The sequence below is a fragment of the Chrysochloris asiatica genome, unplaced genomic scaffold (genome assembly GCF_000296735.1).
Source record: "Chrysochloris asiatica unplaced genomic scaffold, ChrAsi1.0 scaffold00017, whole genome shotgun sequence".
NCBI lineage: Eukaryota > Metazoa > Chordata > Mammalia > Afrosoricida > Chrysochloridae > Chrysochloris > Chrysochloris asiatica.
Genome location: NW_006408535.1, coordinates 30,574,237 through 30,590,311, shown reverse-complemented (window position 1 = coordinate 30,590,311; position 16,075 = coordinate 30,574,237). Strand labels below are relative to the sequence as shown.

General features: G+C 38.6%; 1 protein-coding gene across 1 annotated transcript; it reads left to right on the top strand.

Moving 5' to 3' along the window:
• Positions 1-7,154: 7,154 nt before the first annotated feature.
• LOC102818947 lies at positions 7,155-15,786 on the top strand. The gene is made up of 5 exons (XM_006835535.1): positions 7,155-7,194; positions 7,754-8,045; positions 14,794-14,892; positions 15,255-15,265; positions 15,494-15,786. Exons 1-5 carry the CDS (start codon positions 7,155-7,157, stop codon positions 15,784-15,786), a joined length of 735 nt encoding a protein of 244 aa, XP_006835598.1.
• The last annotated feature ends 289 nt before the right edge of the window (positions 15,787-16,075 follow it).

The following is a 16,075-nucleotide window of genomic DNA, read 5'->3' as shown; positions in this document are numbered from 1 at the left end:
TTTCTCCCACAGAACAGCTGGTAGTTTCAAACTGCTGACCTTGCGGTTCCCAGCCCGATTCGTAACCACTACGCTACCAGAACTCCTTTACTTATGTATACATACATATATATATATACAGAGAGAGAGGGGGAGAGAGAGAGAATAAATCTTCTTGGTGCAGTGCTGTGGATAAAGCACTGGACTGCAAGGTTGGTTTGAACAGCATATACTCATATATATGGACATCAGAACTTATATATATATATATACACTGTTAGCACAATCGTTGTTGTTGCTATCGAGTTAGTTCTGACTCATAGCCACCCTGGATAGGGTTTCTGAGGAGCAACTCGTGAGTTTGAACATGAGAAATGGTCCCATATTTGAGTTCAGTATACAGAATAGCATTCTTTCCTTAAGTTACTGGCTATTATCTTTGCATCTTGGGATAAAATAGAACACAAAGAAGTGTTCTTCAAATTAGTCCTGAACAATTAAATTGAATGAACACATCTACTTCAGGAAGTTTATAAGTTAGCTAATGCTAATCTTGGATCGTGAAAATTTCAGATTTGAAATAGCAATTAAAATCATTCCTTTGTTCTTCCAACACTGTGTTCAAATCACACAACTCTTTTCAAGTTAGCTCTCTCTACGTCTTTGTCTCCTTTCAGGCTCTTATGCTTCCTTTTCCCAAAACACCCTTTGGGACCTAAGAAGTGTGAGAGCACCACTATCTTAGAGTTGTTGTTGTTGTTAAGTGCCATGGAGTTGGTTCTGACTCATAGCAACCCTGTTTAGGGGTCTTCCTCTGCTTTACTGACCCTCCACTTTACCAAGCATGATATGCTTCTTCAGGGACTGGCTCCTCCTGATATGTCCAAAGTATGTTGTTGTTGTTGTTGTTGTTGTTGTTAAGTGCTGTCGAGCCAGTTCCGACCCATAGCAACCCTGAATAGGGTTTCCGAGGAGCTTCAGGTGATCTTGAACCACTGGCCTTGCAGTTCAAATGGCTTTGCAGTCTGGTGCATTAACCCACAGCGCCATATCAGGACTCCATGTCCAAAGTATGAGAGACAAAATCTCCCTATTCTGGCTTCTAAGAAGCATTCTGGGTGTACTCCTTCAAACACAGATTTGTTTGTTCTTCTGGCAGTCCATGGTACTTTTACTATTAAACTCCAACACCATAAATCAAATGCATCGACTTTTTATGGCCTTCCTTATTCATTGTCCAGTATTTATATGCATATGAAGCTATTGTAATTACGATGGCATGGGTCAGGCACACCTTAGTCCTCAAACTGACAGTTTTGCTCTTGAAAATTTTATAAAGGTCTTGTGCAACAGATTTGCCTAGTGCTACTTTAATGGCTGCTGAGCAAAATGAAGTCTTTGACAACTTCAATCTTCTCCCATTTATCATGATGCTATTTACTGGTTCAGTGATGAGGATTTTTGTGTTCTTTACATTGACGTGTAACCCCAATTGAAGGCTGTGGTCTTTGATCTTCATGTGTAAGTATTTTAAGTCCTCTTTGCTCTTAGCAAGCAAGATTGTATCATCTACATATAGCAGGTTGTTAATGAGTCTTTCTCCAATCCTGATGCCATGCTCGTCTTCATATAATACAGCCTCTTGCATTATTTGCTCAGCATACAGATTGAATAAGTATGGTGAGCAAATACAATCCTGGTACACACTTATTCTGATTTTAAACCATTCCATATTCTTTTGTTCTGTTCAAACAACTACCTACTAGTCTATGTACAGGTTCCTCATGAACACAATTAGTATTCTGGAATACTCATTCTTTACAATGTTATCCATAGCTTTCCATGATTCACACAGTTGAAAGCCTGTACATAGTCAGCAAAGCACAGGTAAACATCTGTCTGGTATTCTCTGCTTTCAGCCAAAATCCAACTGATATCAGCAATTACACATTCCACATCCTCATCTGAATCTGGCTTGAACCTTTGGCAGTTCCCTGTCAATGTATTGTTGCAGCATTTTTTAAATTATCTTTAGTAAAATTTTACTTGCATGTGATATTAATAATATTGTCTGATGATTTTTGCATTCTGTTGGGTCACTTCTCTTTGGAACGGGCACTATAGTATCTGAATCTTTTCCAATCAGTTGGCCAGGTAGCTGTCTGGTACCCCCAGTGATGCATCAGTTTATTGAGAGATTTCAGTCTGTATTTCATCAATCCCCAGAGCCTTGTTCTTTGCCAATGCCTCCAGTACACCTTAATTGTCTTCCTTCAATACCTTTGGCTTTTGATCATATACTACTTCATTAAATGTTTCAACACTGATCACTTCTTTTTGGTACAGTGACTCTGGGTATTCCTTCTATCTTCTTTTGATGTTTTCTGCATCATTCAATACTTTGCCCATAGGATGCTTCAGTATTTCAGGTCAAGGATTGGATTTTTTTCTTTAGTTCTTTCAGTTTGAGAAATGCTGAGTATGTTCTTCCCTTTAGGTGTTCTAACTCCAGGTCTTTGCACATTTCATTATAATACTTGACTTTGTCTTCTCAAGCTGGCTTTTAACCTTTCTGTTCAGCTTTGTTGTTGTTAAGTGCTGTGGAGTCGGTTCGGACTCATAGCGACACTACACTTTTATTACCTCTTTATTTCTTTCAGAGGCATTAGCATCTCTATGCTGAAGAGCAAGTTTCAGAGTCTCTCGTCTGACATCCATTTTGGTTTTTTCATTCTGTCTTGTCTTCTTAATGACCTTTGATTTCTTTCTGTACGATGTTCTTGATATCATTCCACAACTCTTCTGGTCTTCAGTCATAAGTGTCTAATGCATCAAATCTGTTCTTGAGATGATCTCTAAATTCAGGTGGGATTTGTTCAAAGTCAAATTTTAGCCCTTTTGGTCTTGTTTTACTTTTCTCCAGCTTCTTCTTGAATTTTCATAGGAGCAATTGATGGTCTATTCCAAAGTCTGTCCCTGGCTTTATTTTGGATGATAATAAGGAACTTTTTCACTATCTCTTCCCAAACATGTAGTCAATTTGATTTCTAGTATACCATCTGGCAAGGTCCATCTATATAGTGATCTTCTATGTCATTCAAAAAAGGCATTTGCAATGAGCAAGTCATTTGTCTTGCAAAACTCTAACATGAGATCTCTAACATCATTTCTATCATCAAGGCCATATTTTCAAACTACTGATCATTCCTCTTTGTTTACAACTTTTACGTTCCAATCACAAGTAATTATCAACACATCTTGATTGCATGTTTGTTCAATTTCAGGCTGAAAAAGTTGGTAGAATTCTTAAATTTCATAACATTGACTAGTGACTGGTGCATAAATTTGAAAAATAATGGTATTAGTTGTAGACGTATGAATATTAGCCTATCACACACAGCATTGTGTTTCAAGATAAATTTTGAAATGTTCTTTTAGATGATAACTTGATGCCATTCCTCTTTAATTTATCATTTCTAGCATAGTAAAACATATGATTGTCAGATTCACAATGGCCAATATTAATGCATTTCAACCCACTAATGCCTAGGCTATTAATCTTTATGCAGTCCATTCCATTTTTGACAACTTCCAATTATCCTACTTTCATACTTCATGCATTCCTTGTTACAATTATTAATGGGTGTTTTGCAGCTATTTCTCCTCAGTTTTAGTTGTGCCCCATCAGCAAATGAAGGTCCCCAAAGCTTTACTCCATTTGCATCATCACCGTTAATTCTTCTTTGAGGAGGATGCTCTTCTCCAATCAGTAGCCTTACAACCTGAAGGACTCACCTTCCAGCACTATATCTAATGACATGCTGCTGCTATTCATAATGTTTCAGTATTTACTATTCTGGTGTTGTCTGAGAGTGTTCCACTGCTATTCATAATGTTTTCTGTGGCTAAACATTCAAAAGTGTCTGCCTCTCTTTCTGTTTTCATCTGAAAGCTCAACTGAAAGCTGTCTACCATGGGAGATCCTGCTAGTATTTAAAATTCCAGGGGTATTGCTGCCAGCATCACGACAACATGAAAGTCACCACAGTACAACAAACTGACAGCCCGACGAGTGGTAGAAACACTTTTCTACTAACTATACCATCAGAGGGAGAAAGATGAGGCTTTCTACTCCTGTAAGGATTTACACCCTCGGGAACCCTGTTACAGGGTCACTATGGGTTGGAACCGACTCGACGGCACTTAACAACAACAACAATATCATCAGCAGTTCAAATTCATCAGCTGTTCCACTGGAGAAAGATGAAGTTTGTTTCCATAAAGATTTACAGCCTTGAAAACTCTATAGAGGGTCTCTATGAGTTGGAATCCATTTGGCAGCATCTAATAATAACAACAATAACAAAAATAGAGACACAAAGTGGGTTAGCGGTTGCCTGAGTGGGTGATCACCATGAGTTGGAATTAACTCAAAACTAACTGGTTTGATTTTCTTTTGGAAGGAAATGATGGTGACTGCTAATGAGGATGAATTCCTTTTAGGAATGATTAAAATATTCTAAAACTGATGTAGTGATGGTTACAGTTTTGTGAATATATTAAACACCAGTGAAATATATATATTAAATGGGTAAATTTATGATAAAGATGTACAGCCTCAGAAACCCTGTACAGGGTTGCTAAAACGACTAAAAATAATTAGGTTAAGACCTAGTGATCTATGTCTGAAAAATCAGCTATTGAAAATGCTATGGAATACAGGTCTCCTATGACACACATTCAACTTGAGGACATCTAGTGAATTTTTTTTTTTTTTTTTTTTTTTTAGAGCATTGCCATAGGAAACAGAGCTCTTCTCTAGAAGATGGGCCTCTGAGTCTTACCACTGTTGTTGTTGTTAGATCCATTGAGTCAGTACCAACCCATAGCGACCTTATGCACAACAGAACGAAACACTGCCGGATCCTGTTTTACCACTAGAGGGAGATAATATATCTAAGGTGCCTGTTTTTAAATAAAGCCTCTTGAAATATTCCTAATTTTTTGTTTTAGATAAGGGAGTTCACAATGCAGTCACAAGAGGGGGCTGTTAGAGCTACAAATCAAAGCTCCTTCTAGGGACAGGAAAGATGGTGCAAATAACTTAGTATCACCCCTTTGGAATGCCTCATATTTTTATAGCCTTTTGGTGAGCCTGTGCACAGCTTCAAGGGTATGGGAACCCTAAGCCACTTCCCAAACACAGAACAAAGAGTTGATGGGAAGATTAGTATGTAGTGCGATTTTAGATAACCAGTTATTTGTGTCACGCATAGTTATTGTTGTTGTTGTTGTTAAGTGCCTTTGAGTCGGTTCCGACCCATAGCGACCCTGTACATTCCGAGGCTGTAAATCTTTACGGGAGCAGAAAGCCTCATCAGTCTCCCGCGGAACGGCTGGTAGTTTCGAACTGCTGACCTTAAGGTTCGCAGCCCGATTCGTAACCACTACGCTACCAGAGCTCCATAGTTATTGTAGTGGAGAAAAATTAGTAATTTTAATGTATTCAATTCTATAGAATGTGTCTGTAGGATAAGCACCTGACCTCAAGGCCAGTTTGAACCGCGAGGTTGGCAATTCAAACTCACCAGCCATTCCTAGGAAAACCTACAAGGTCTCTATGCGTCAGAAACTACTCAAAGGCACTTAAAAATAGCAACATTTTTTTAACAACAGCAACATTTATTTAGTAACCCACTTTTGAGAATAAGGAGCTCTTTTGGTGCTGTAGGAAAAACACTGGACTACTAGCCACAAGGTCTCAGTTCAAACCCACCAGCTGCGAAACCCTACGCAGGGTCGCTATAAGTTGAAACTGACTCTACAGCTCTTAACAGCACCAACCTCGAGGCCAGAAATTCAAATTCACCAGCAGCTCCATGGGAGAAAGATGAGACTTCTGCTTCCCTAAAGATTTACAGTCTCAGAAACCCTGTACAGCCTTGCTATAAGTCAATATTGATTAGATGTCAGTGAGTTTTGTTTTGTTTTGTGGGGGGTGGATAATCAGAAACAATGCTTTATGTCTACTTTCACTTATTTTATAAAATAATTTCACTTCATTTCCCTTTACAAATCTCTTCTCATCTTTTCCTTCTTGTTTTTTCTTTTTAGTAACCTCAAAGTATGGGAATGGAGATGAGAAAATAAGTATTAAAGAATGAGTGTAATTCAACTCATACCTTCTTTCCTCAAGAGCAGAGGCATTCAGCAATGTTATCTAGAAGATACTTAAGACAATTCCAAGAGTCAGTGTGGGAGATCTAAGTACTAACTAACTTGGCTTTAGCCTGTAGTTTCTCTCTTCTTGTCACACAGAGTACAATCATATTTTAAAAAGTTATGAAATTATTTCTGTGATATATGCTACAAATATTTTCTCCCACAGTATCATTTTATTTTTAACTTGACTTATGATCGTGTTTTCCTGAAAGGAATCTCTAACTTTTTATTTTAAATTATAATTACTGCATCTGGTATTTACTTGCTTTGGTTGGTCATGTGGCTAGAAATTATCTTCTTCTTACAATACGGGGCTGAAACTAGATACCGAATATTAAATGGCATTTCCTATCAACTCAATGGAGCATCAAACCACCAATTTGTGATGGTTTTGCCTTTATCATAAATAACCAGCTGCTGTCACATTGATTCTGTCTCATGATGACCTTATGTGTCTAGGAGTAGAACTGTACTCCACAATGTTTTTCAGTGGCTGATTTTTTGGAAGTAGATCACATGGTCTTTCTTCATCAGTACCTCTGAGGGGAATTGAACCTCAGCCTTTAGGCTAGCAGTCTAATGTGTTAACCATTTACACCATTCAGGAGACTCCTACCATGAACAAAGAATGGATAATTTCCTTGTGAATGGTTTTATTCATTCAGATATAGCCTATTTGTATTTGAATCTTGAAAATGATCTCCTTTTAAGTCATTTGAATTAAAGCTGAACACTGGGTAAACATTCTTAGTCTTTTAAGACTTTGAATTGGGGCAAACCTGCAGGTGGGGCCGATCCAATCAAAAGGATGTTCTATCTTTAGCTGGTGTTTGGCTGGTTTGTGTGTATTGTTCTGGTGGTGGTTGCTCGCTTTGTTGCTTGGGGCCTCCCCCGGCCTAGGATCACACTGTGTGCAAGCTCTGGAGCCTAGAACTGAAGTTTCCATTTGAACTATGAAGCTGGTGACAGGAATGGCTGTTCTCCTAACTTTGGGTAAGTGTTCTAGGGCTAAGAAGGGACGACTTTTGTGGCTGAAAGGCACAGAGTGGAATCTACTGCTTCTACTTCTCCCACTGTGCTTTACTAAATTGCTGGAAAGTTTCTGTTTCTAATTCTTGGAAGTCTGGCCTCTGTATGAGGGGCTGGCCATACCCAAAGAGATTTGTTTCACAATGGTCAGTTTATAAGGAGCTCTGGTTTCATTGATCCCAAGGGCCATGGAAGGTGGGCAATTTATGTTTGACTTCATAGCTTTGAATGCTGTTGTTTTTGTGAAATACCATCAAGTCAGTTCCTACTCATAGTGACCCCGTATAGAGTTTCCAAGAGCCATGGATCCCAAGGGCCATGGAAGGTGGGCAATTTAGCTTCATAGCTTTGAAAAGCACAGTAATAAATACCAGAAATATTTTTCACATACTATTCATCAAACACAAAAATACTTGAGTATGGGGTAAGGACAGAGAGAATTCTGGGTGTGCTTATGTCCTTGACATTTAAATGCTCCCTAATTTAACAATCAAGAGCTAATCTGTTGTTTCTCAACCCTCAGGTATTACAGGTGATGCTAAAGCCACGCAGCCAAATTCAATGGAGTGTACTGAAGGAGAACCTGTAAACTTGCCTTGCAACCACTCCACAATCAGTGGAAATGAGTATATATATTGGTATCGACAGATTCTACACCAAGGGCCAGAATATATGATCCATGGCTTAAAAAACAATGTGACCAACAAAATGGCCTATCTGAGCATCCCCACAGACAGAAAGTCCAGTACCTTGATCCTATCTCATGTTACTCTGAGAGATACAGCCGTGTACTACTGCATCGTGAGAGACACACAGTAGCTCTGATGGGGCTACAGCTGTATAATATCCCTGATGGGGGATGGGAGACAGTAGCAGACATCTAAGTGACTACTGAACAAGAATGTTGTTGTTGTGTTGTTATGTGCCATCGAGTCGGTTCCGACCCATAGCGACCCTGTATAGGGTTTCCGAGGGTGTAAATCTTTACGGGAGTAGAAAGCCTCATCTTTCTCCCGCGGAGCACCTGGTAGTTTCGAACCGCTGACCTTAAGGTTCGCAGCCCGATTCGTAACCACTACGCTACCAGAGCTCCTTACTGAACAAGAATAGATGCTGAATAGTGACAGAAAAGGAAGTGAGAAAAGGAAGAAGAAAGTTAGGAAATCAAGGAGAAGATGAATAAGATGAAAAGTGTAAGGAAGAAGTGCTTTCATTATTGAAGGGCTGAAAATCTTGAGAAGAGACTAAAAATTGCAACTGTAATTCTGCAATGGAGAGAAAATGTAATGAGAATGTGTCAAGACTCTTTGTTTTAGATAAATGTTGCTTTCCTTTCAGAGCTCAGTTTTTTTTAAAAAGACGAGAACAGCCATTTGGTTTTTTCAAAAGTTTTCTTCATTTGGACCCAGGCTCTGCATATTGTTTCATTTGAACATTTTTAACCTCTTTAAAAATTTCAGAAATAGAGTCATTTTCCCTTGAAAAGTTAAATGTTTTCTTTGTTACTCACACACAATTGGAATATAGATAATTTGAGGAAGAAAGCAAAAAAGGGACAGATATATGAATGTTGACTTAATTTTTTTTTTTAAAGAAAAATGATTTTATTAAAAAAAAAGAATGGGCTTGGGTGTGCAGGAGGAAGAGGTTAGTCCATTTCGGCCTTCAGTGTCCGGGTGATGATTTTGTACTTCTCAATGATGTGGCCAATGACTCCCATTCCAGACACTGCGTCCCGATCCACAGTATTCAGCATGGCTTGGGAGACGGTTTCAAATAAATGTTCCAGATCCATGTTGGGCTCCCAGAGGGACTTGCACATTTTGACAGTCTGGAATGTTATATCACATTTGTTTTCTTTTATATAAAACTCATATAAATATTTATTCTTGTGTTGGATCATTTCTTCTACAAGTTGGATCACTCTTTGTGTATTTTTCTGTAATTTTTTTTTCCACTTAAAATGCCTCTTGGAGATGTACTCATAAGAATTAACTTCAATATTTCAGTTTTGCAGAAAACTTCATAGTATGATTGCAAAATATTTTAGTTAAGTCCTCACTTATTAAAGAGCCCTGGGAACATAGTGGATTATGAGCTGGGTTGCTAATCACAAGGTCAGCAGTTCGAATCTACCAACTGCTCCATTAGAGAAAGATGAGGCTTTCTGCTCCCTAAAGATTTACAGCCTCTGAAACCCTATACTAGGTCACTATGAGTTAGAACCATCTATGAGTCAGAAACGACTCGGTGGGCACACCACCACCACTTCACTTATTGCTAATATTTAAATTGTTTATTCCTCTTAATTATAATAATCAATGTGTTCTTTAATAATATAAAGCTAGCTAGACAACTTGCTAGCCAGATTTCTTTCTTGTAGATGACTTGAAATGAAATTATTGAGTCAAGGACATGCCTAAGTGTGGCACTGTGGGTTAATGTGCTAGACTGCAAAGTCGGTTTGAACCACAAGGTCAGCAGTTCAAGCTCACCAGCCACTCCTAGGAAATCCTATACGGGGTGGCTACGGATCAGAACCAACTCGATGGCACTTAACAGCAACAACAATAACATACATACCTTGGTGATCACAGGGTCGGCGATTCAAACCCACCAGTTACAGTATGGGAGAAAGAGAAGGCTTTCTGTTCCCACAAACATGTGCAGCCTCAGCGTCAGTGTGAGTTGGAATCAACTCAACAGCACTTAACAAAAACAACAGTCCGTATCTTGGTTAACACTATTACCCATCTTTTTAGATGTTAGATAACCTGAATGTATCTCATTGTTATTTTCCTAATCACTAGGGCGGTTTAACAACTTTACAATTGTGTGTTGGTCCTTTCTGATTTCACTTTCATAGTATGCTCAATAACAATGTTTAACCAGTTCCCTTAGATTGTCTGTCTCTTTTCTTGTTTATTTATAAAAATTATCATTATTTTTCCTATTATATATAATGCACATATTTTCCCTAGTATGTTGTCAGTTTGTTTATTCAACTTTCGTTGGAGATTTAAAATTTTTCAAATGATAAATGTAAGCCTTCTAAGGAAGTCTTCCCCAATTTCAAGTTGATAAATCTAAAACCACCCATTTTTTGCAATCATAAAATGTTGATTTAGTCATGCTGAGTGTGGAGAGTCAGTATTTTGAAAATATATATGTATTGTTGGAACTTTGTTGTAGTCTCTTCATCTGTTTGGAATATGCTAATACCGTTACTACTACCATGCAGGAAGTATTTCCAAGATATAAGGTAAAGCATGTCAATAATAATTATAATGTTGTTATTAAGTACCATGAAATTGGTTCCAACTCATAGTGATCCTGCACAGGCTTTCCGAGGCTATAAATCTTTACGGGAGCAGAAAGCCTCATCTTTCTCTTACAGAACGGCTGATAGTTTCAAACTACCAACTTTGAGGTTAGCAGCCTGATTCATAACCACTACACTACCAGAACTCCTTATTTTAGCTAGGGTCATTTTAATGTTACTTACTTGGCAATCTCTTAGCGAAGGTCTTTACATGCATTATCTTTTTAAATCCTCATAATGACTTGAAAAGTGTGAATTAACATCAATTCATCTAAAAATGAGAAGCCTAGTTCTCAAAAAGTTTAAATAAACATTGCAGAATCCCCTTTCAGATCCCTGGTAGCGGAGTGGTTTACGTGTTGGGCTGCAGTTTGAATGTACCAGTTGCTCCATGGGAGAAAGTTGAGGCTTTCTGTTTTCGTAAAGATTTACAGCCTTGGAAACCCTATACCCAGTCAGTATGAATCGGAACCAACTCCATGTCACACGACCATGACTACCATCAAACTTTCAGGCAAGAATTAATCAGTCCCTACTGCTTTTCTGGAGTCCTGGTGTGGCGTTGTGGGATAATGCGTCAGACTGCAAAGTCATTTGAACTGCAAGGTCGGTGGTTCAAAATCACCAGCTGCTCCTTGGAAACCCTATACAGGGTCACTATGGGTTGGAATCGACTTGACGGCACTTAACAACAACAACAATTGCTTTTCTGGTGTGGCACTGTGGGTTAATGCACCAGACTGCAAAGTCGTTTGAACTGCAAAGTTGGCGGTTCAAACTCACCAGCTGCTCCTTGGAAAGCCTATATAGGGTCGCTATGGGTCGGAATCAACTCGACGACACTTAACAACAACAATTGCGTTTATGAAGTCCTGGAGTGGCAATGTAGGATAAGCAATGGACCTCAAAAGTTTAGTTTAAACTGCAAGGTCAGCAGTTCAAACCCACCCACTCTTCCTCTGAAACCCTGTACAAGGTGCAACTGTACAGCACTTAACAACAACACCAAAATTGCTTTTCTGCATTCAGTAACAAGAGGAAAATATAAACACAATAAGTTCTAATTAATGAACTGAGGACCATACAGGAATACATAGACAGTGCACCCAAACCAGCAGGTGCTTCACATCTTAGAGCAAAACATTAGAAACAGCAAGGTCTCAGTTGAAAAAAAATGAATGTCCATCAAATCTATAGAGCAGTGGTGTCTAATAGAAATATAAAAGCCACAAATGTAATCTAAAAATTTCTAATTGTTGTTATGCTGTTAGGTGTCATTGATCAGTTCTGACTTACAGTGACCCTATGTGCAACAGAACAAAACACCATCTGGTCCTGCACCATCCTTGTGTCATTGCTATGTTGGAGCCCATTGTCACTGCCACTGTGTCAATCAGTCTTGTTGAGGGTCTTCCTCTTGTTTACTGACCCTCTACATTACCAAGGATGATGCCCTTTGCCAGGAACTGATCCGTCCTGACATGTCCAAAGTAAATGTCATTCTCATTTCTAAGGACATTTCTGGCTGTACTTCTCTAAAACGGATTTGTCTGTTCTTTTGGCAGTCCATGGCACATTCACTATTCTTTGCAAACACCATAATTCAATGGCATCAATTCTCCTTTGGACTTCTTTATTCATTGTCCAGCTTTTGCATGGATATGAAGTCATTGAAAAGAATGTATTTGGGTTAGGTGTCCTCAAAGTAACACATTTTCTTTTTACCACTTTACAGAGGTATTTGCTGCTGATTTGCCCCATGTAATATGTCATTTGGATTCTTGACTGCTTCTTCTGCAAGTATTGGTTACAGACCCAAATAAAATGAAATCTTTGACAACTTCGGTCTTTTCAGTTTATCATGTTGTTTTTTAGTGTAGTTATGAGGAATTGTGGTTTTTATATTGAGACGTAATCCATACTAAACGTTGTAGACGTTCATCTTCTCATTTTCTAATGGGTGCATTTAAAAATTAAAAGCAAAGGGTTAAATTAATTTTAATAGTATAAATTATTTAACCAAATATTTCTAAAATAATATTACTTCAACATGTAACCAATAATTATTAGTAGCATAGTTTACAATCTTTTGTCATAGTTTTACCAAACAACTGATGATTTTATTTTGCTGATGAAGATAAAAGAGGATAGCTTTCAATATATACTGCACTCAACATTAAAAAAAAGCAAGAAATCTTCACAACTGGACTAATAAATAATATCATGATAAACAGAGAGGACTCTTGGTGTGATGCTGTAGAATCAGCACTGGACTGTAAACCAAAGAATTGAAGTTGTCAAAGATTTCATTTTACTTGGATCCACAATCAATGCTGTTGGGACACAAACTTACTTTAAAATGGCCATGCCAAGGTCACATCTAAACATGCCTCCTGTTCCTTCCCCTTGTTCCTGTAATCAAGGAAGGAGTAGACTGTCCCTCCCATAGCTATGTATACTCCTGCTTTAGTCATACATATTCTTCCTAATGGAAGAAGCTCCCTCTTCCACTATGCTTGCTGAAACTCCTTTGTTCTCTAGGAAGGCTGAGACAACCAGGTACCTTTGACTCTCATACCACCTAGTTCCACATACCACCCCTAACTGCCCATATGCTTGTGAATATCCTATGATTTAAAAGACTTTTATTGTTGTTGTTAAGTGCTGCTGAATCAGTTCTTACCCATAGTGACCCTGTATAGGGCCTCCAAGGAGCAGCTGGTGAACTTGAACTGCCTACCTTGCGGTTCAAATGACTTTGCAGCCCAGTGCATTAACCCACAGCACCACACCAGGACTCTTCAAAAAGACTCTAGGCCCTGGTAAAACTTCATGATCAGCTGGCTATGAAGACAGTTGTATTTTGCCCTTTGTAGATAAATTCTTTGTGGTTAAACCATCTCTCTTATTCTATTTTCAGTAATGAACTAAGGTCTCTCAAGTTCCGGTTATTTTTTATTTTTTTCTATTTTTCCACAGCTATGTATTTGGGAAGGCTTTTCCCTTCTGGAAATCCAACAAATGCTCATGGAAGCAACAGTCAAGAAATCAAATTATATGTTTCATTTAGGCAACTCTGTTGCACAAGATATTAAAGAGCAAAGGGATCAGTTTGAGGACTAAGGGTCATCTGACCCAAGCCATGGTATTTTCAATTGCCTCTTATGCATGTGAAAGTTGGACAACGAAAGGAAGATCATAGAAGAATTATTACATTTGAATTATGGTATTGGCAAAGGATATATTGAAAGTACCATGAACTGCCAGGAGAATAAAATCTGTTTTGGAAGAAGGACAGCTGTGTTGCTCGTTAGAAGCAAAGATGGTGAGATTTCTTTATCTCTTGTACTTGGGACATATTGTCAGGAAGGATCAGGACCTGGAGAAGGACGTCATGCTTGATAAATAGAAGGTCAACGAAAAAGAAGAAAACCCATAATGAGGTGGATTGACACAGTAGGAGCAAAGATATGCTCAAATATGACATGGCACCGGACTGGGCAGTGTTTTGTTCTGTTGTACATAAAGTCACTAGAAGTCGGAACCTACTTGAAAGAACCTAATCACAACCAAACAAACCACTGCCATAGAGTCGATTCCAGTCCATAATGACTCTGCATAGAGCTTCTGAGACTGTAAATCTTCACGGGAGAAGAAAGTATTATCTTTTTCTTGCAGTTCTGTTGGTAGGTTTGAATTGCTGTCCTTGAAGTTAAAAGTTCAGTGCTTAACCTACAACACCAATACTTGGAAATTCCAGTGCATATTTTACTTTCACAGTTCATCTCAGTTTGGATGCTAAATTTTTAACAAAGTCCAATCAAAACAATAAATCATTGCTCAATGAAAAAGCATTTTACACTGATTTTATTTTTAAATTTGTATACAAATTCAATTCAAAAGCCAGTTCAGCAATTGCATTAGCCATATTTTAAGTACTCAATGTTGCTAAGTGCCGTTGAGTTGGTTCTGACTCATAGTGACCCTGTATAGGGTTTTCAAGGAGCTACTGGTGAGTTTTGGTCAGCAGTTCGAAACTACCAGAGGTTCCACAGGAGAAATATGAGGCTCTCATAAAGATATACAGCCTTGGAAACTCTATACAGGGTCACTTCCAATCAATTTGCCAGAATAACAACATAATATTTATATATTTGAACTTGGAGACTCTTTCCTTCCCGAAAACACAGTCAAACAATAGGCTGACCTATAAAATAAACAATGAAAAATGTGCTCCTTAGAACAATCAACTGTATTGGATCAGATGGGCAGTGTTTTCCTAAAAGAAAGGATGAAAAAGCAAAGCGGGCAAAGAAACTGGAGGAACAGAAACCAAACAGGTGAAAACAGAGTATCAACACATCGTGGGGACGACAATCAGTGTCGTGGGACAAATTGTGCATAAATTGTTGAATAGGAAATTGATTTGCGATGTAAAGTTTCACCTAATGCACAATCAAATGTTTTGTTTTATTATTATTATTATTTTTAAGTAAGCAAGATAGCAAGGTGCTGGAGAAACAAGAAAACAGGAAGAGATTCTGATTGGTGCAGTCTCCTACACCAACAAGAAACCACTGAGCTAAAGTAACCACCTCTGCTCAGGAAATCTGTATAGGAGCGCCTGACTTAACTGTGTTTTCAGAAGAACCAAGTGATGGGTACTCTTTTGCAAGTACTCGTGGGACTATTGGCGTTGCAGGCAGCCTGTGAGTATGTGGTTAGTCTAGGAGTCTTGGTACAGTGATAGAAAATGACAGGACCAAGTCATTTTATGTCCTGAGAAAGCCCTTTAGCGACTCAACCACATGTTACAATATGGGCAATATCAATCTGTGTTACCTGGGGACCGTTGGGAAGGGTGAGAAACGCTAACCAACTATGAATGTAAAGATCTCACAATGATTGCCTATATTTTCTTTACATGGCCTTTCTGAACAGGGGTTTGTAGCCAAGAACTGGAGCAGAGTCCTCAATCTTTGATCATTCAAGAGGGAGAGGATTTCCTGATAAACTGCAATTCCTCAAAGAGTGTATATGTCTTATACTGGTACAAGCAGAAGCATGGTGAACAGCCCATTTTCTTTATGATGCTACAAAAAACGGGTGAAAAGAAAAGTCATGGAAAAGTAACTGCCACGCTGGATGAGAAAAAGCAGCAAAGTTCCCTGCATGTCACAGCCTCAGAGCCCAGACAATCTGGCATCTACCTCTGTGCAGCAGATGCACAGTGATCTCCATGCCTCTAAAGACTGTCACCAAACATGCAACTGGGTCACAGATACTTCCTGACACCGGCTGGGACATTTACCAAGATGAAAAGCCTGATGAAGACACAATTGTCTCATTACAAAAACAGAGGCTAGGAGTGACAGTTTTGTGCCATCAAGTTGATTTTGACTCAGGTGACAGAACAAAACTGTCCCGTAGGGCTCTTTTGGTTGTAATCTGTATGGAAATTGATTACTAGGTCCTTCCCTGTGATACTGCTGTGTAAAGGAACCACCAACGTTTCAGTTAACG

What these genes read in the sequence shown, in the direction of transcription:
- LOC102818947 (XM_006835535.1), top strand. Translation starts at nt 7,155, where the DNA reads ATGAAGCTGGTGACAGGAATGGCTGTTCTCCTAACTTTGG. An exon ending in GGCTGTTCTCCTAACTTTGG is followed by an intron (nt 7,195 to 7,753) that starts GTAAGTGTTCTA and finishes CTCAACCCTCAG; the next exon opens with GTATTACAGGTGATGCTAAA. An exon ending in TGCATCGTGAGAGACACACA is followed by an intron (nt 8,046 to 14,793) that starts GTAGCTCTGATG and finishes TGTGCTCCTTAG; the next exon opens with AACAATCAACTGTATTGGAT.